Raw genomic sequence first — 21,927 nt, 5'->3', positions numbered from 1 at the left:
AATCCTTTCCTTCTTGTTTAATAAGCACAATAGAGCTTATTATAACCATGCTTGTCTGTATATCTATTTTACTTATTCTTTCCCCTTTTTTTATTATTGTAATTCATGAAAAGAAAAATGCAAAGCTGAAGAAGGAAGGAAAGTTATAAAACTGATTGTAAATACTCTGTACCTGAAAAAACTATACAGAGGCATATTATGTTACATACTCTATTACCTATTGATCACGAGATGCAAACAGTGTTGAAGACATGGGTTTTGTCCTTGCAAGACAGAAACAGTAAATACATACCCCAATGACAGAGCTGGCTGCCAGATAGACAGTGTCTTCTGATGTTCGCTAGGAGCCATGTTTTTAGGCTGAGTTAGATAATCTACTGCTAACATTTGTACAGATCAACTATTCAGACTTTCAAGCAATTTTCAGTTTTAATAAAAAGGCTCTGTTATACATGAGAACATAAGCATCACTCAATAAATACCATGCAACAATAATAATGCTGTATCACAAAGTCCTTTTGTCAGACTTCTTACAGGAACAAGATGACACACAGTGAGTGCATCTCTGTTGAAGTCTGTTATAGATGGCTCCGCAAAGGGAGAAAAGTAACATAATGTTTGGGACTTCAGCAAAACTGTATGTGATTAAAAGAATACTAAGATTGTAAGGAGATTATTATGACAAAAAAAGTTGTGGCATATGAAAACTGTACTTCATAGTTTCATCCCTTTTTTCTCCATAGCATCCTGTATCCAAAACACCACTCTTTCCCATGTCTTTGTAAAGTAATCATGTACTCTCTCAGGACATGATTACTGTCTAGGAAAATGTCTTATCTACAGCGGCACAATGACCTGTGCTTCCAAGCTTGTGTTCATGAACTGTTACAGCTGGTCAGGTTCTCAGCCCAGGTGATGGAGTGGGACTGCAGCCTGTTGTTTGCAAAACTCTTCTCCCTTCGCGTACACAGAAGCTTTCTAGCAGCCAGCCTATACCTACAAATATACTCTTGATTTCTGAATGGGAGCACTGTTGCTCCATTATATATTCTGGTATTCAGGAATAGCATGTGCCAGGGCTGACTGGAGACTTTGCAACTCTACATAAATCTTTCAACACTATGTGTATCATCTGGTCACCATCCCAGTTCCACCAGATAGATACATACAATAGGAAAAGGGAAGAGAGCATTTGAAGGTACCTCAGTGGCACTGAGTTTAATCATCTGCCATAACTTCATCATATACTCCGTTATGTATTGATGAACCTCCATCCCAAAACTACAACGATATCCAGGCTATTAGTACTCCAGAAAGTTGTTCTATATTGAAAACTTTGAGGCTTCCATTCAGTTTAAAATTATTTATGATGAGCATATATCTATTTGACATATGTGCTACCATTTTAAATAGGTCTTCATTTTAAACAGGTGTTTTACTTCTCATTATGCTTCCTCTGATGTATTTATAAGCAGCAGTCATATACTCTTTTCAGTCTTCTGAAGACTGAAATGAGACAGATTCTCTAATATTTTCTTATGGAACACAGATTATTCATTCCTCATATTAGCTCATGAATGCAATTTAAGTTCATAGTAATCAGGAGGCCATTTTAACCAGGTGAGATAATAGTGCTGTATTCTCATGCTATATTCAAATGAAGTGACAACAGTGTCGTATGAAGTGGTTTTCATGTTTCTGACTTTCTGATGCAAATGTCCTGATTAATAATTCCTCTCATCCCATTTATCTTTTGCTCAGCTGCATCACTTTGATTATTCTTTTGACCAAGTAGTATATACTGAAACTTTTTCTTCCTCATTCGTTTCTTAAATTTTATTATCAGTTCCAAAATGCCTGACATTATATTTTGTACTGCTGAGCTGGAATCCACCTCTGTTATGCCACTCTTCAAAGTTACTCAATTACTCAATTCATTCTTTATGTCTAGATCCTTATCTGTACTGACTCTATCTTTCAAACTAATTTTTGCACCAAAGTTGTGCACAAAAGCATTAAACAAAATTTGTCCCCAACGTTGACTAATTATTTCAGAGTTCTATTAGTGCTCCTCTGGTAAATGTCTTAAGGCCAGCACTCATCTTCTCAATGTAACTCCTTACTCTCTCCCTTTTAACCACCTCTGTGTATCTGCATTATAGCTCTTCTGTCTCTCCCTGCTTTATCCCTCTCTAAAGGCATTAGACATTTGTGACAACAGAGGCTGTGTAGAGATCTCACCTACACCAAATACAAAAAAAGTTCTCAGTGTAGTGTTGCTAAAACCGCTGCTGATAAATTTTACGACAATTTTTAGCCTTTTTTATATTTACCCAAAGAATCTGCCTCCCTCCCCCACAAGGATTTGTCCAAAATCCTTGACTAGTCTAATTCAATTTAATAGGTCTTCAGTTCCTTCGATGATTTTTTCCTTTCCTAAATATTTGACATTTTCTATTCCATCTTCACACAGCACAGTTCCTTTTTTGACAGATTTTGCTATGGGACTTGAAATGTCATGAGCCGGTTCTCCTTCCAGACTTCTTTGATCAAGATTTACTAGATCATCTTGACTTGAGAGCTTTGATTTCTGCATTTTACTTCCACTTTGACTATAGTAATGTTTATTTTCATACATTTGATTCTATTCTCATTCTACCTTCACCCTCAAATAATCACCCTAGCTGAAAAATGAAATATATTCATTCAGAATTGCCCTAACTGCTTCATATATTACCACTGTCCCACCATCAGCATTGCTTCCTCCTGTATAGTACTCCTTTATACAGCAAGAACAATTGATTGCTTTCAGTCTCACCAGTAATTCTCCCAACGATTTCTGGAAATGTTCACTTCAAGCATGACTTCTTTCCCTCTGCGATATAGTTTGTTTCTTTCCCTACACTTCATTCCTTTTAGGCATTCTTTTTATTAAATTTCTACAGAAAACTATGTTCTTTCCTTGGAAAAATGCAGATTCCTTATGCTTTCTCCCTTTCAGGCTTCCTCTGCCTTTACATTCTTAGTTGCTTTAGTTTATCAGTACTTCTTCTTTGAAATTTAATAGTCTAATTTACAGAATAACTTAAATCTACTCTTTTAGTTTAAACTGAATCAATTATATTGGGAACCTAAAAAGTAAAATAATTACTAAATAATAATAATAATAAAAATCATTTTACCATGGTTTCCCTGGTATTAACAGTTCATTAAAAATTCAAACATAAATAATTTTAAATTTTAGAGTAAGTTTATCCTATTTTGTCATTTTTGTAAGACAATACAACTGCTCTAGGCTGAAAGCCTCTGCATTTGGCTTTCATCATGGTATTCACTGAAATTAATCCCTATAAAATCAATTATGACTGAATCAACGAATGAAAATCAGGATGACTAATTGCCAAGAAAACTGCTGTTCAAAGGGATCACAACTCAGTCCCATAATTATCAAAACTCAAATTTGTTTCTATCTGTAAGAATTTAAGACAGTATCGGTTTTCTTCTTACTAAAATCCACAGATAATCTGAGATGAATTTTTGAGATATTATATACTTTACGAGAAGTTTACTGGTTAAACACATTTGTTACTTTCCAGTTCTGACAGTATTAAGAGTTGTTTTACTTATGCAAGCAGATGATGTAAAATTCTACCATAATAACAGTACATAATATAAGTGAAATATTTTAGGAGTAACGTTCAGTGGAGATTTAAATTTTCAATTCAATCTCTGCAGTAATTCTTTGCATGCAGCTGAGGTTCGTAGAGACAGAAATCTTCACATTCAAGGATCACCTGCTATGTGCTCAAGAGCGTTGCATCCTGACTAGAAGAAAGTGCAGCAGGAGGGCCAGGAGACCTCCATGGATGGACAACGAGCTGCTGAGGAAACTTAGAGGGAAAAAAGAAGCTTATGGAAGGTGGAAGCGAGGACAGGCGGCCTGGGAAGAATATAGGAGCATTGCCCGGGAAGCTAGGGACCAGGTTAGGAAAACGAAGGCCCAGCTAGAATTAAGTTTGGCAAGGGATGTAAAGGATAACAGGAAAGGGTTCTATAGATACGTAGCAAATAAAAGACAGACTAGGGACAATGTGGGCCCTCTCTGGAAGCTATCAGGAGAACTGGCTACCACGGATTTGGAGAAGGCTGAGGTTCTTAATGACTTCTTTGCCTCAGTCTTCACTAGCAAATGCTCTGACCACACCACCCAAGTCTTGGAAAGCAGATGCACGGACTGTGAAAATGAAGACCTTAGGCCCACTGCAGGAGAGGATCAGGTTCGAGACCATCTTAAGAACCTGAACGTGCACAAGTCCATGGGACCTGATGAAATCTATCCACGGGTCCTGAAGGAGCTGGCGAATGAAGTTGCTAAATCACTGTCCATCATATTTGAAAAATTGGAGAGACATCAATTTGACAGACGGACCACTTTGTGGATAAAGAATTGGCTCGATGGCCGCATGCAAAGAGTTGTGGTAAATGGCTCGATGTCCAGTTGGAAACCTGTAACGAGTGGTGTCCCTCAGGGATCGGTGTTGGAACCGGTCCTGTTCAACATCTTTGTTGGTGACATGGACAGTGGGATTGAGTGTGCTCTCAGCAAGTTTGCTGACGACACCAAGCTGTGTGGTTTGGTTGATACGCTGGAGGGAAGGGATGCCATCCAGAGGGACCCTGACACGCTTGTGAGGTGGGCCGATGCCAACCTTATGAAGTTTAACCAAGCCAAGTGTAAGGTCCTACATCTGGGTCGGGGCAATCCCAGGCACCACTACAGATTGGGTGGAGAAGAGATTCAGAGCAGCCCTGCAGAGAAGGATCTGGGGGTGTTGGTTGATGAGAAGCTTAACATGAGCCGGCAGGGTGCGCTTGCAGCCGAGAAAGCCAACCGTATCCTGGGCTGCATCAAAAGAAGCATGACCAGCAGGTCAAAGGAGGTGATCCTGCCCCTCTACTCCGCTCTTGTGAGACCTCACTTGGAGTACTGCGTACAGTTCTGGTGTCCTCAACATAAAAAGGACATGGAGCTGTTGGAGTGAGTCCAGAGGAGGGCCACAAGGGTGATAAGAGGGCTGGAGCACCTCCCGTATGAAGACAGGCTGAGAGAGTTGGGGCTGTTCAGCCTGGAGAAGAGAAGGCTGTGTGGAGACCTCATAGCATGAAATATTTTCAGTCTTTACTTCCACATTTTTAAGTTTAAGTAATGTCATGGTACAGCACCTAAAACATTTCAAACTTAGATATTGCAATCATGTCATTAAAGGTAAGGGAATGTTACTGTATTTTTTCTGAACTTCACCTTGTGACTAAACAGAGATAAAATTTCCCCAAAACTCCCATGGAAAGAATTCTAGGCAGCAGTTCCACCATTCATGTATGTTCAGTAAAATTACTACACATATTTTGAAAATCTCTGTGTCATAGAGAATAAGCCCTAAGAAATGGATCTGACATAACATTTGGCATTATCTTTTCATGCCAAATTAAAGGCTTAAGGAACGTAGAAGTAGATAGAACCCAAATATCCCTTCCTGGCTCATATGCTGTGCTTTGGTAGGTTAAGCAAATAATTTATTCAAAAGAAAAGGAACATGTAGCTGACTGGGGGACTGCAATGAAAATGAATGAAATACTACAGAAGCTAGATCATAACTTCATGCAATCTCACACTTTCGTTTTAGTGATTTTAAAAATTATCCTTTAATAAATGTCTTCCCCTCCAGACTATACAGCTAAAATATTCTGAACTGATTTTTTTCAGCCTTTTTTCTCTCTCTGTATGCAAAGACCAAATGTTATTACCACTGCCATTCCAAAACAGTATTGCTTATACCAGACACGAGTTTGGTTTCTAGTCTCATAATGAAGCACCTGCATTCTTTTTCATCCAAAAAGGCTACTAGCAGAATTCTAATCCAAATGCCATTCAGTGACGGGTGATGTTCCTCTTTTTTTCCTCTTGGAAACAATCATCCAAACTTTTTGGAAGATTAGTTTTCAAGGTCCACCATGTGTTTATAAACAAGTCAGTATCCATTTCAAGTATTATTTGTTTAAAGAAACAGTGAGAAAAGCTGTAAGTTTGCAACCACACCTTTCTGCAGCAAATAATGCAGCAAATATCATGAACATTGATGAAGAAAGTTTTGTTTTTAATGGCTTCTCAAACTACAGTTGTTTCATTCACTGGTCTCTGTCTACAGCTTGGATGGTGTCTTTAAATGCTTCCTCTAGGACTTTTACAAATCACAGATAAAGTTGTTGAGCACTGTTATTGCCTTTTATGTCTGCAGCTAAGAAAATGCTTGGACATCTGCTTAATGAGTCAGCTGAGGCTCTGTTGGTACCATACCATTCAGCATCTCCTCTATTCACAGCACACGCATATCATCAGTTCAATGACATCCCTCAGCAGCCTGCCAAATCTCCCATCAGACAGACATTTGCTTACCTATGTTGCTTGATGGGCTGGGTTCCTCTGTCAGGAGACAAGGCCTCTGGAAAAGACTGAGGGCCTGAAAAACTAGACTCCATAACTTTGTGAAGAATAGGCCCAGGATGCCTATCTGTTTTTGAATACTGTAGCATAGAGAATAAAATTAATTAATACACAAAAGGCAAAGTATATTATTGATGCTATTCAATCAGAGTTCATATCGGAGCAGGGTAAGAAGTGCTCTAATGCATTTTTAAATTAAAATTAGGCATTGCACATAATACATTCATTCACTATTGTTTACATAGCAGAAAACACCCGTACTCATTATCTCCATTACTTTGTCCACATCAAGATGCTGATATCTGCATTAGTAGCGAAATTACTGATTGATCTGCCCACAGTGATAGGGAACACTGATCCCTTTGACTAAAAGCCTATTTTTGTGGCTGTCCATGCAGAGACTGAGATCATAAAACACATCTCAGAGGACAGTCAGCACCTTCTTCGATCATTTGGTGATTTCGTCAGCATGCATAACCATGAAAATCAAACTGAAACAGCATTTGTATCCTCAGATAAGTAATAAAAATATTTGAATCCTATCCATAGAGCCAGATATACCTTCTGAACAGGTCTGAAAACTCTCGACCTCTGAGTATCTGTTCTAGTAAGAACAGTGTAAACATAATTTTTCTTGTGACAATTGTAGGTGTAGGGCAGTCTCTGGGCACATAGTGAGACACAAAGGTCTGTAAAGCTGATACCAGACATGAACAAGAACAGATTTTCTTCTTGCTTTGTGATTCAACTGGAAATTCAGCAAAAATTGTCTCTGATCCTGAATGGATTCAGAAAATCAAAGCATAAAAAAAGCTGCATTTCGGCACAGAAGAATAATCAATCTTGGGTTTGGTTACTGGGAAATATCTCAGAGATATGAGAGGTTACCCACATTTCCACTGAGGTATTTAATTTTTAATGTTGCATTACAATGACCTGCACTAAAACTAATTGGTCTATTTTTCTTTAATCCTTTCTTTCTGTATTAAGTTTGTAATTTTAGTACTAGATACCTAGATATCCATGTTACCTTTACAATAAACTGGTCTTGTGGAAGCTATTACATAATTAAGTATTTTAGAAAGAAAATACAAATTCTAATAATAATATAAAAAAATCACATTGGTAAAAAAAAGCCATGTTATGATACAACAGCATAAACTTTTGTGCAGAAGATAGTAAGATTTCTTTCAAAGTACAGCTCTTTTTCACAATTATTTTGTTGTCTAACAAAAGATCAGTAACTCCTTAAAAATAATTATTTTCCAATTCTCACTTATTCTTACCTACATTTACCCAGACTTCAGCAAATCAAAAAGGAAAGTCATACAAGATTACTGTCTTAGAAAAATAGGTTACATGCAATTTTAGTCCATCTACTCAAGCTTCTTATGACCGATTTCTATAGCTAAAATAATAAATTTTTGCCTAATGCTCCTATCCCTCTTTCTGTTGCGTGAAATACCCACGTAAACACGGCTGCTTATGTGCTTCTGAAGGTAAAGTCATGAGAGTGACAATATGCAAAATGTTGCTGTATGCATGAAATAAACACAACTGAAATAATAAGGAACATATTCCACTCATACTTCTTTAAGTTATAATGATCTTAGTTGTCACTTGTAAATGTTGTAGATAAAATACAGAAAATTCAGACAGAAGTATGATTTTTAAGGTACTCATGTCTTTGAAGGTTTTAAAGTTTAATAGTTATCCTGCCAGTTGCAGAAATGAAACTGTCTTTGATTTCCGACCTGAATAAATCAATTTGAGCTATGTAAAGAATGGGTTGTTAGTGCCAGAAAGGTACTTCTGTCCTTTTTTGTGTTTGTTCATGATACTAAATTGAAGGTCTGAATGGCTTATAAGACCACGAATATGATGTGAATCATGAAGGCTAATTAGAGAAAAGCTGAGCCTTTTGCTATGGGTAAGATGGGTGTAGGCAGGGGCAATGTTATACAGGGTCTTTCCCCATCCCAGCTGAGGAAAACCAGGACCCCCAGAAGCTGCTCTGATGCTGACTAGCAATCTATATTGAAGGTCCAACACCCAGCACCACCCAGGCACAGCCCGCAAAGGATATTTTTTCCCATAACTAAACATTTCTTCTATGCCATTTTCAAACACACCACTCACCAATTACCATAACAGCCAAAACATTAATTACAATGAAAATATGAATCACAATTTAAATTGAGGGTGTGAATATACAGAGAATTTGAACAATGCAACTGAACTTATTTGGATGTATCACATTATTCATACATTTTAATAGGTTTAAAAACATCTGGGTTTATTCTCCATTAGCTTAACTATAAGTGCCACATCCCTTCTCTGAGATAATCTTTGGAAAAAAATATCCTCAAATCTCTGTGAGGAGTTTACAGCAGTATCAGTTGGTGCCCCCAGAAGTATGGTATAGGATAACTCCCCATCTGTACGCCACCAGAGCCCATCACGGTGCTTCCACGGGTCAGTTCTCACCCAAGCGGAGCTTTGCAGAGGCCTCTGACTGTTGTGAGTTACTGAATACTCAGCCATGATGGAGAATAAGCTGTGAAATGCTTTCAAAGGGCTCTTCCAGTAGGCTGAAAGCATCACTGAAAGCTTATATGTATTATCTGGGGGGGTTTATGGTTTTATTGTCTTCTTGTTTAATTATTTGTGCTTGTTTGAGCAATTACTGAGAAATGCTCATGCACATGGCCAAATAAAGAATAATGATAGCATTTAAAAAAAAAAAAATTTTGCAAATTTTCAATTTTTCATGGTTTCATGGAGAAAATCATCTCCATGTTACACGCAATTACTCAACACTCTGACAATAAAATTCCACCCCTGCTAGTTAAAGCTAAGTGTATCTGCAAAGGCAGCCTGGGCCAGGAGACCAGAAATCAGCCTCTGCCACTGACCTGCTGCATGACTGTGAGCATGTAATTCCCCTGCTCCATGCTTTGTATTCTTTACTCTAAAATGTAGGATCCATGGATAACATATGCCACTCGAGTGCAACAGAATAGCTTGACACTGTTGTCCTGGTTTCCTATTATTATGCAAAACAAAAAACCCATCCCTTTCCCTGGCTTTTCTTAGCCCTTCATCCTCAATGATTTTCCCAAAATAGTAATAATAAAGATTCAAGAAACACACGCAGCATTGGAAGAGAGGTGATGTGGGGATCCCATTTCAAAAAGGACTGACAAGGCAATGAGGTCAGCTTTAAATTACATTCAGAGAGGGTGTCTCGAGGAGGTAAAGAGCCAGTGATTTTTCTGGATTGGTTGACCTTGCACAGAAGCCCATCAGGTGGTATAACTAACATCTTACAGGTGTTCTCATATGTGCTATATGTTTTGTTGCCAACACTAGCCGTAGCCAGAGGCCAGTAAATTCAAGTTTGTCTCTTCCGGCAGTTCTTCCTAAGTAGTCATGCAATTCAGAAGTAGGAAATTTACTCTTGATATTAGCTGATAAATCACATTGTAATTCAGGCAAGACCACACTGTCATCTTTTAAAAGATTCAAGAGTAGCTGCTGCTCAACAGATATTAAATGCAATTCTATCGTAGTAACTAAAAAGAATTTATTTCTACTACTATTAACAAAAGGCAAGAAGACACAAAAAGAGCTAGTGACTGCAAGCTATTAGAAACAAGTGTAGTGAAAAGTCATACCATACACTACAGCATGAAAAGCATATTAACCACCTCAGAGGGAAAGTGATGGGGAATTAATAGATCCACTTAGTACCATGGGAGAAGGCATTAAAATACACAAAGATAAAAAAGGTATAAACAACCATGACAGCTCTTAGAATCACTAAAGGAATGGCAAAGCTTCAGATGCCTGGTGTTTTGTCTTGTGGTTTGGTTTTTTTTATTAAATTTTTTTTTTATTTTTGTTTGGTTTTGCTTATTGCGCGACATGTTTGTCAAGTTATGAGTAGTTAAAGAAACAATCTAGTCAAGGTGGAAAAAGGAGCTAGTAATCAGGAGCATGATTAGGACTCATGAAGACTGGTGAGCTACAGAAAAACAGAAAGAGGGCCACAATACCTCCTCTCGCCCCTTGCATAGTATATGAGGGGGCACAGAGCACTTGCTTTTCTAAGAGAGGCAGCTGAGGATGTCAATTTACTTCCTTTTGCCTATGAGGACATCAAACCTTTTGCTGCCATCTCATGGAGCACACTCATTAAATATCTCCTGAAGAGAATATAATTTCTTTGGGACAGAGTACATATTACTAGGAAGTCCTAAGTTTCATGCATTAGGTGAAATAAATATGAATCTCCTGTGTACCTCAAAGTTCCTGCATTAAAAACTGTCACATCTATCTCTTCCTGACTGAAGAATTATAGCAACATTCTCAGTGCATTAGTATCCACATCCAAGACGCTAGAAAACCTAGAATAAAGTATGTTGCTGCCTTGATATTTGGGAAAATCAGTGGACTTGAAAGAGATCCAAGAGAAATACTAGGAGCTGTGTTCAAACAGTTATTTATGAATCCTGCTTACAGTATACAGTATTTTAAATGCAATTTGTATCCCTAACAAAATAATGTAATCAATTCTGACAGAAATAGACTCAGCACAGGTGAAGACAACTACCAGCTATGATCAGGAGGAATTCAGAGAGAATACAGCTGTCCTGACCAAATCTAACCTGTTATTTACTTTTCAGAATCACAGTTGAGCAGAGGAAAGAAGCGGAGGAGATGTAACACATCTGAGTGTGGAAAGGAAAAGCATATGATACTTCAAAATACTGTCGATGCAAAAAAAAAAAATCTTTATTCCCTGCAATATCACAAATGACAGGGAGGCATCCATGTTTTAACTTAAACGCCTAACTCTACTTGCATTCTTCCTCAACCTCAGGGCTTGCCAAGGTGGGTGCTGGGATGTGGCCATTGTTACTTGTGTTTACCCTGCTGATCAGAGGGCAAAAACCTCAGAGTACGTGCCTAACTTCTCAAATGAAGAGAGCTCTAAAAAGCCTACATTTTTGAGTTGGCCAGCTCCATTTTTTTTTTAATATCCTTTTGCTTAATTTCAATATCTGAAAGAGCAATCCTGCCATATGGATGTTTAATGAACCTGGGGGAAAGTCCAACACTTCAAATCCTTTTCTTAAACACTGACTTCAGAAATAAAGATTGCTGCAAGGTAACCCTTAATCTAGGAATGCAGCAGGAGAATTCTGATACAAATGGAGAGTGTTTTGAAAGCAAACATTCAGAGATTTTAACCTGTGTATGTTTCTCATAATGACACGGCTGTTAAAAAAGCTTTAATTGGCACAGAGGTGGGATATCATAGATCTGAAGTCCTTTTCCTTTTGCAATAATGCAAGCAGCTGCAAGTATGAGTTCACCTAGAATAATATACAAACTTTAATTCTTTTTAATACTTGGTTCAAGAATGAAAGGTGTGGTTTTCATGTTAACAACAATTCTGATGCATTCACTTGGCTTCTCTCATTTAAAAAAAGATTAAAAATTGTCTTTGAAAACACATAATGAAAATAATTCTTTTCCTAAAGCCCAGTCAAGGGTAAAAAGTGAAAAAAAAAAAAAATGATGCGGAGAAAAAGTCAAGCTCTTTACAGCCACAAACCACTTGAAACACTATCTGCTATACCATGGGTCTTGGGAAGTATTAAAACCTCTTTCTAAAGCAACTCAGCATTGGGAAAGATCCATGCAGCCTTTACTAAATAGCAACCTCTGAGTCAAAATGTGATGGCTCTTTCAGAACAGATATTACTAGAATAGTATGCAATTATTCTCAGGTTTACACCAATGTATTCTTCTTCTAGAAGAAAAAGCAGGGTGAAAAGCCCGAAAGCATCACCATTCAAAATAGGCAGCAGAAAGATATGGGAGAGTCTTTTAAGGAGAGAAAGGTGACATACATATGAGCGAGACAGTTTTCCCATGTGAGAGTAGCAAAAGAAACAGCTACCAAGATTACATAAAGCAAAACGGTAGACTGGAAGACTAGTTTCCAGAAAATAGCCACCTTAATTTATTTAAGTTTATTTACTGGCTCCTGGAAATAAAGAGAACTAAGATTTCTCCCCACATCCATGTGGTAGGAGCTGCAGATGGGAATTGCAAAGAGATCACATCCTGACAGTGACTGGCAGAAAGGCAGCAGCATAGCCAGAGGAAGGAGCAGCGGGAGTGTTCTTCTCCCGTGGCAATACCTGGTCCCTTTCCCACCCAGCAGATAACGCCTAGGGCAGATCTCTGGTCTCTGGTGGGGAGCCACTCAGCCATTCCTATGAAATGCCATTTCAAAGTCCTTTTCTGCTGCCTTGCCATCCTCCCCTGCCCCTTTTTTTCCACTCCAATCTGCCAAGTTTTCTAAATATTTCATGAACTGCCTACATGCATTCCTGCACTAAAACCTTGCTAACAATAGAAACCATTATTAGCTTGCACTGTTACACTACATCCTGCACAAGGTCATTCTGTTTTTCTTCCTTAGTATCTTTGCTCCCAAAGGGAAAATGCATTAATGGCAAGAAGAAAACAGCTGCCTGCAAGCAGCCACAAGAACAAGAAAACAGTGTGTTAATTACCAGCACTGAAAATGCCAGTCTGAACAGCATTAAAAACAGAAAAGCAAATTTGGATTAAAATAATGAATAATAATAATGGCTTTCAATCTCTAGTATCTGGAATCTCCAAACTGCTACTTCAGCCATTATGACTATTGCCATGGCAAAATAAAAAGACTTAAATAAAGCTTGTTGATGTGTTTGTCAGCTGCTCAGAAGACATCAAATAGTTCATAGTGATGATGGGTCGACAAAATATTGCACTGAATTACAGTGAGAAAAAGGCAAAGAACATGTTCTTAGTGTTAACCAAGACCTACTTTATATGTTAGAACAAAAGGATTACAGAAGCTCTTTACAACTTTACCTTTTGTTGCCATCATTACAACACAGCACTCCCCAAAGCTTTTTTTTTTTTTTTTAGGGGCTAGAAGGGGCTGTATGACTGAATGAACTGAAAGTAAAACAAAAAATTGCACAAGGCTCCCCAAACTGTGATTGTGTCAATTTAGTGAAGCTATCTTCCTTCTTGAAATAGTGTATTTTTCCTCAACCACGGAGCATATCATGACTACAATAGCAGTCAGCCCTTTAAGCAATGCTAAGATACTCTTCTTTTAAACAAACAAACAAACAAATCAACCCCCCCAAAAACCCAAAAAAACCCAAAACCAAAACCTAATAGTTAAGCATTTAGAAAGGCTTGAATAAAACTTATGATTTCCTATTATATTGCTACCAGGTTCCTTCTCAGTTTTTCCAAAGACTTTGTTCAAAATAAGACATCACTAATTGTCTATGTCCATGGGGAAGAAAATGACATGCATTGGAAAATAACTTACACCCAGGGCTAAATAAATTAGTCATCTTCAGGTTCCTTATTTCAAATACATTTTATGAATTTCATGATTGTGGAATTGTATTAACTGATGTGTAACTATACACAGAAAATGACTAACACATTTCAAACTTAGTTTGAACAAACTAACCTCTTCCTGGTATCAAAGTCCTTTGAACTCATGATCCAGCAAAATGAGACCATCTGCACAGTCTTCCCTTGGGCACTAGTTTACACATGTAAATTTAGATCTAGATTTTAAATTTACTCTGAGTTAACTGTGACGAATCTTTACATTTTTTCACGCAGGCTCATTAATTATCGGAAGACTTGAAATCACTTAAGATCAAGGACCCCCACTTCAGCTGTAAACCATACATATGAGCTAAGGTATTGCCGAAAACTCTAATAGTAATTTCCACTGCTGGATGCAGAGCTAGGGAGCTCAGCAAGGGATGTTACATAAACAAAATGTAACAGGACCCACTGAAATAAATTCAGAAAAAATCCTGCTTGGTGTTTTCCATTATCAGGCCTGATAGAAAACATTTTATGAAAGAGGTGAGAATTCTTGTTCCCATTGCTCAGATGCTAATAGTAACATGCCGATGTGCTGCCATCAGCAATAGGAACTCAGCCAGACTATTAAGTGTTGTAGCTGGCAGGATTACTTACATTTTGCAGCTGGACTTGGCTTTGTGCCATACACTCTGACTTTGCCATCATGCTGGAAGCATTTAGGCTGTAGGTTTTCCTATTCTGTGTTTCTTTCAGCTGTTCATGAATTTGCTTTGTTTGTTTCCTGCAGAGAGAAATAAAATTCATGTAAGAAAGAGCTAGTTTGATCTTCTACTACAACCATGATATCTTTACAGCCATGGTTCCCTTTGTTCAAAACTTCACTATATTAGATTAAACATGCTGAGCTATTTCACTAGTGTCTAGTATTTCAATGCTTTCAATGCAGTGGTCATTTTCTGGCAAGGCTTAAGAAAGGAAAAAAGAGCTCTTCTGTTTAAAATATCTTCTATTCTCAGATTACTATAATAGCATGCTAATTGTTTCAGTGCAGAATTTTGTAAGATCATCTATTAAATATTTAACAATAGCTTGCAAGTAGGCCTGAATATAAAAAAAGCATTTTGCTCTGATTAAGAACAAAGATTTTGGCAAATACAGCAGGCATTAGCCCCTGGTGGCTATAAAAAGTGTTGAAGAATCAAAGATTTCTGCTAGCTAATTAGACCTGACCTATAGCCCAGTATCTTTTATAGACCACCTTTGCTTACAAATTTAAACCTTTAAAAAAACATGAGTATGGTATCTGCAGCTGTGTTTTTGACATATTATACTATGATCCACAATGTCAGAGCTAGGAATACCACCAGATGAATCACTTGCAATATTCAGTAGATAACTACACTATCAATAATGGCTTTCTGTTTCTGCCACACTATATTGACAAACTGACTTTTAAAGTTCTGTCCATGATTGAGGATATGAGGCAGCAAACTTTGTTTTAAATATTTCTTTTATCTTCTGCAAACAGGTATCTCAGCTGGGCAAAAACTGTTAGCAAAACATATTCAAGGTGTTCTATCCATCTCCATTCTTTTGATAAGCTACATTGTCTGAGACTATTAGTTTTAAATGATCAATAGAAATAACTCCACAATACTATTTCCTTATTTCCTTCCTTCCTTCTTTCCTGCTTGCCTTCCTTCCCGCCTTCCTTTCTTCCTGCTTTCCTGCCTTCTCTCCAGCAGATGCATTTCTAGCAGTCAACCCACACAGGACCTGGAAACAGCCCAGCAAGGTCAAGGACTTGCTGCAGCATCACTTTGTTATGCCACCAGCAGCTTTTAGACAGCAATTGGTGTGGAGCCATATTTCAGAGGAAGTGATTTCAGGGCAGTGTTGATAAGAAATAAAGGAAATGCAGTATTTCTACACAGAAATCTGAAATTTTAGCAAAGAAGCTTCAGAAACATTTTGAAAAACTTCTTATGATTTTGCTGCTGAAAGCCTTGTGACATTGTCAATTTTGATAGCATCTTACTTGACTCAGGCCAATGAATTTGACACTGAATGAAGCATAAAAGTAATTTTAGCTTCTTCCAGTGTAGTCTGTTTCTAGCTCAGGAAAGTGTAAGAAACTAGAGGAAAATGACTTACTCAAGTGGTCAAAGGGGGAGACGGTGAGAAAGGACAAGTTACCTCACTATGAAAGCAAGCAGTGAGAAGTATCACAGTTGACATATTCAATATTTTTTGATATATTAAAACGATTATACAGGATTTCTTCTGCCTTTGAGTTTGTTAGTTCAGTATGGGAGGCACTCATTTTCTCACTACTCTTCAAACTTCAGTATTGCATAATGTAAGCATTAGCTTAAATTCAACAAGCTGTAAGCACCTGCTCAGAAGTAGGTACTTGTTAAAGCACATTTCCTGAATACAGGTCATAAACTATAATAAATTTTGGACTCTATAAGTATCTCTTATGCCTTCTATTTACATCCTATTTTGAAACAGCACGGCAAATGAAAAAGAATGAACTTACAAATATGAGTGGCATGTTTTGTGTATAGCTCATAGGAGCTCATAATTAGTAAGATTTATGTGCAGTGGTGAGAGGAAATAATTTCTCAAGCACAAAAACTTTCAAAATTTACTTGCGAAGAATAATGTCAGACAATCTGAAAAGATGTAATATAAAGCATTATAGTGTCAGATTAATTGATTCTGAAACATATTAAAACATATTTTTAAAAACAGATTTTTATATCTACTAATTTTTTAAACCAGTGAAATTGAATAATTTAATTTACAAAAAGTCAAAATGAACTCTTCAGCTTCTCATAAAATTCCTAAAAGCAACTCTAGAGTTTGTATGAATAATTATTTTCTGACCATCTAAATTACGTACACTGAGGAAATAAGCTAATGTATATCCATATGTCCTACTGGAAAGCTAGCCTCTTGCTTCTTGTTCTCCATAATAATTATGGAACATCCAGTCTTACTTGATGACTGTTTCTGAGTGGAGAATTCAAATTAAGTCTAAACAATGGCAGCAAAACATGATCACAGCATCAGACTTTGGGAATCTCCTATATATACAATATTCTTAGAATTAATTTGGGAAAATAACAAAGCAAATTACAATTTTTTTGAACTCTAATTTGGATTTATTTCAAAAACCTGGGTTTAGAGGTGCTTCCACATCTAAAAGCACATGTAAGTAAACTGGATATTCAGCTTCAACTGCTGAATATCTGCTGCACTTCAACAATTGAGCTTTCTGAAGGTATTCACTGAGAGGAACAATCCAATAATTAATTTCCTCTTATGTTCATGCAACCTAACATTAATATTAGGTTTATGCATATTCATTTTGCCAGAATATAGGATGCATAGTTATAAAACTAGAAACAATTAATAATTCAAAGTTACTCACCAATTACTGTTTTTATTTTATAATTTTTGTTTTCAAAACAAAAGGGCCTTATCTGTTCTACTTTAGAGAAATATGGCAATAAAGTGTTGTTACTTCAGCAAGAAATAGTCACTAGTCATTTATAAAAGTCTAAACCATAAAGAGAAGCCCATTACTGTACTCGCCCTCTGTTGCTAACACTTACAGCACTTTCTCAATTACCCTAAAAGGAATAATTGGAAGTGTTTAATTATAGTTCTAAATTTCCCCACATTGAATTTATTTTTAAAAAGGACTTTTAATTTAATGGTGCAGAGAGAAGCACATGTTTCCAGCAGTAGGTATTATACAATTGTCAGACTAAGAAAGTCAGGGTCAGTGTCTTTTTTCTTGTAGGGTGCAAGATTCAGATTTTCTGTAGCTGTTAGCAATATTTGGAAATTTCGGTACATCAAATTAAACCAAATTATTATCCCCCATGCAGGAGGAATGCTCTGATAACTCTTAAGCATGATCAAGATACTCCTGCCTGATGAAGAAGCTCCTGCAAATCTGTTGACTAAAAGCTAACATATGATAAGGGTTGAGGCACTTTAAATTTTTTGGGTTTTACACCCTTAAGACACTGGCCAGTGTCGCAGGTATGACAGTTTCACGTGGCCTCTATGCAACCCAGTCTAGACACTATTTACATTTGATACAGTCTGCCAGATGGAGCCAAAGCCAGAAAGTTAGGGATTGATTAGTATCTTAGCATTAATGTGTTTCATATATTTAATAAGACCTCTGGCCTGAATGGAAGGTGCTCATTTTCTCACTACTCTTCAAACTTCAGTTCCCAAAATCTGGCATAACCACACTTAACTCTTCCCAGTAACTCTTAACTATCATACTTACAATGCAGATAAAACCCCAACACCTCCCACCCCCATCCTGCTGAGATATGAAGCACTATAGTCCCATGAGTTCATCTTTGAAGCATTACTTCTACTCAGTAGTTTCAGACATAACTATCCCTATCACCTCATCAAAGTCATGGTATTTTGAAGGCTGTTCCAAACCACTCCATACAACAGTGCAAAATCAAGGGGGCCACAGCTCAATTAACAGAGGGACAGACATTTTATTCACACTATGCTCAGTATTTGACTGCATGCTCTTCCAACTGACTATCCCATTCTGCCTTTTCTGAACCTCTCTTCATGAGCAAAATCCCCAAGCTTTTCCAGGAAGATCAGGAACACCTTATTCTCTCTAAAATGCATAATGACGTTTCTAACGCAGTGGCAAAATGGCTGTTTGCTCACAATTTCATAGAATCATAGAATTACAGAATGGTTAGGGTTGAAAAGGACCTTAAGATCCTCCAGTTCCAACCCCCCGCCATGGCCAGGAACACCTCGCACTAAACCATGTCACCCAAGACTCCATCCAACCTGGCCTTGAACACTGCCAGGGATGGAGCATTCGCAACTTCCTTGTTCCAGTGCCTCACCACCCTCACAGTAAAGAACGTCTTCCTTATATCTAACCTAAACTTCCCCTGTTTAAGTTTGAACCCGTTACCCCTTGTCCTATTGCTATAGTCCCTAATGAAAATTACCTCTCCAGCATCTTTGTAGGCCCCCTTCAGATACTGGAAGGCTGCTATGAGGTCTCCACGCAGCCTTCTCTTCTCCAGGCTGAACAGCCCTGACTCTCTCAGCCTGTCTTCATACAGGAGGTGCTTGAGCCCCCTTATCGTTTATACTACATCAAAGAAGTTTGCAGAGAGGAACTGTGTTGCCACAGCATCCTCCCAGCTAGCATCACTGTCATACTCTAGTATGTCATACTCTAGGTCCAAAGAACAATTAAACACAATCCCTCAAAATATTAGAGCAGATAGGAGATGAAACATGAACCAACTCAAATCTTCACTCAAATCATGCACAAACTATCCCTGAAGTCTGAGGGGAAGAAAAAGGAGTTAGAAAAAGGCCTGGCGACTTTTCCAACTTTTTTTTTTTTTTAAATAGAAATGTAGATTTTTAAATAGATAGAAATATAATTTTTTTTTTTTTAATAAAAAGTAGTCCTCATCAGAGTTCCTACCCATTAAATTCTAAAAAGGGGGATTCGGATAAGCATCCAAACTTTTAAATAGTGCAAACCTCCACATTTTTGGTGCTCATCCACTATGACTAACTCATGCAGGTACTATTTATATTGATACATGTTTTCTCATTAGTTCCAACTGGAACAAGAATGAAGGATGACAACCATACAGAACATATTTATAGATACAGTGGCACTGACAAGCATGTCATGTAACTGCTATGAGGATTTTGCAACTCAGATTACACACTTAACAATAAATATTACAAAATAATGTTCAGTTGGGAAGATAAAGAAGCGTGGAAAGTATTTTACTTTAAAATAGTTTAGTACACTATACTTGGATAGTTCAATGTGCTTATACATTACGGATACTCATTATACAACTACATCAGCAGTTTACATCTATCTGTAGCTACAGGTTACAGATATTTGCAGAGAACTTGTCTCTGCATTTCTAACGACCTTTATTCTCAGCATACAGAAATAAAAGGGACATTCAGAGATATGAAATGCAAAAAGATGATACGTTTAAACTTTTATTTTCAAAAGAGGAAAGTGATTATTGCACTGATAGCAAAAGACACAAAATTCTTACTGTCAAAAAAAGAACTGGAAAGAGCACAATTCTTTCCAGATATGAGAAAATAGAAACAAGACACATATTATTCCCGCTCACTTTTTTTTTTTTTTTTTGAGTTACAAGGGTAGCCGTGTGGAAATGTTCTAGCCTGTCCAGAGATAACAACAGCTTTAAAAGGAGGGGAGAAACTGAAGAATTGTAAGCCATAAAAAGGACACAAGCTCAGTAACAAACACGCTAGATGAAGGCTCTTACTTTGTTTTGAAGTAGAACGCTGCACAAAGCATGCCCACTACGACTATGCCAAAGACGATACAGGAAATAGACAGCACCTGGCGCTGGTACACTTCTTCGCTCTCTGTGAACAGCAAAATTGAGAATTATGAAAGCATCAGAAAACAATACCTGCAAAAAGTGGAATTCACTACATCACGGTTTCACTAATGATGGACAGATATGATTGATTTGGAGGTCTGGGTTGGCCAATTCCTCAAGAGAATGGACGCTTCTCTGAACCTCTTATTTAGATAAGGTTCATAGAGTTGTGGCCTCCTAGGAGAGTTTTAGAAAATGTTCCAATACACACTGAGAAACACGTAATAATAAAAATCAGGATAGTTTAATATTTTCTCTGCCTTACATGCTCATCTTCAGCTTTTTTAGAAAGATTCTACTGTCAATAGGATAAAGAGCCCTACAACCATGGAGTTTTTTTGGCTTAAGGCAAGACCCATCAGAGCTCTCACAAAGTCCCACAAGACTCAGGTTTTTTTTTGCCACCCCAATTTATTTTTTTTTTAATTGAATGGTGATTACAATTACTCCTTGTCATTCCTTGTACTTGAAGCTTAAGTACAACATGCAAGAGTAAAAAATTAATTCAATCAACTTGGACGGAACCCAATGACTACGCTGCTACAATGCACCAAATATTGCTTTCATGGGAGTCAATTTTAAAAAAGAAATTTATTTAATGAATCTCATATTCTTCTAATTAATTTTAAAACAGGAACAGAATGAAAGTTAAAAAATTAAAAAAGCTAAGAAAACAAGAGAAAACACTCATTCATAATAGCAGACAACTGATACTGGAGCTTCACACACCAAATTCATCAACAGCTCCTTTAGTGTTATATTTTGGTTTTATTATTTCAACTATTCCTCTAGGTCTATGAACTAACATGCTAAACAGACTGTTATTTTTTAAGATCAGTTTTCCAATCACACACCAAATTCATCAACAGCTCCTTAAGTGTTATATTTTGGTTTTATTATTTCAACTATTCCTCTAGGTCTATGTACTAACATGCTAAACAGACTGTTATTATTTAAGATCAGTTTTCCAAACATGCAACACACTAACCAGTATTTTCATTCATATATTTTAGACAGAAAACCAACATGTAGGATTATCAAAGCACAGTATAAACACTGCACACTGACAAACCTACATTTTCTTTTATGGTTGGAGATTTTCAGCACAGACCCCACAACAATATGAATACCAGACACACAGGTCAAGTAGGTGACACTAATTCCAAGTTCCAGGTTCATAAGTCCCAGGTACATAAGAAGAAAATATTGTTTGACAATATCCAGGTGAATCTAGGCAAATATTGAAAAAAATCTGCATCTAACTGAACTTCGGTCGACTACTATCTGGTGTAATAATGACTGAAGACTATGTACAGTATCCTAATCAGTACCAATTATTAATTTCTCAAGAATGAATATAATAGTGCTGTTACTAAATATCTGGCATCTTTAATACAGTCATTTGTCTCTAGTGAAAGTCCCAGTCCCTTTTCACAAGGTATTTCAAATAAAATTACAAGTACCAAATCTTTATTTCTTAATTACTTCCTCACTCTAAGAACATCACAGTGATTCAGAAGG

General features: G+C 37.2%; 1 protein-coding gene across 2 annotated transcripts in view; it reads right to left on the bottom strand.

Moving 5' to 3' along the window:
* NRG3 (neuregulin 3) overlaps positions 1-21,927 on the bottom strand; it is a 425,943-nt gene that overhangs the window by 14,827 nt on the left and 389,189 nt on the right. For both annotated transcript variants that reach the window (XM_030487638.1, XM_030487639.1), the window contains 3 exons: positions 20,287-20,389; positions 14,588-14,714; positions 6,455-6,582 (listed from right to left, as the gene is read on the bottom strand). In XM_030487638.1, coding sequence (XP_030343498.1) covers positions 6,455-6,582; positions 14,588-14,714; positions 20,287-20,389 — 358 coding nt within the window. The remainder of the gene's footprint in view (positions 1-6,454; positions 6,583-14,587; positions 14,715-20,286; positions 20,390-21,927) is intronic.

This window comes from Strigops habroptila, chromosome 5, assembly GCF_004027225.2.
Source record: "Strigops habroptila isolate Jane chromosome 5, bStrHab1.2.pri, whole genome shotgun sequence".
Taxonomy (NCBI): Eukaryota; Metazoa; Chordata; class Aves; order Psittaciformes; family Psittacidae; genus Strigops; species Strigops habroptila.
This window is presented reverse-complemented; position numbering and strand designations above follow the sequence as displayed.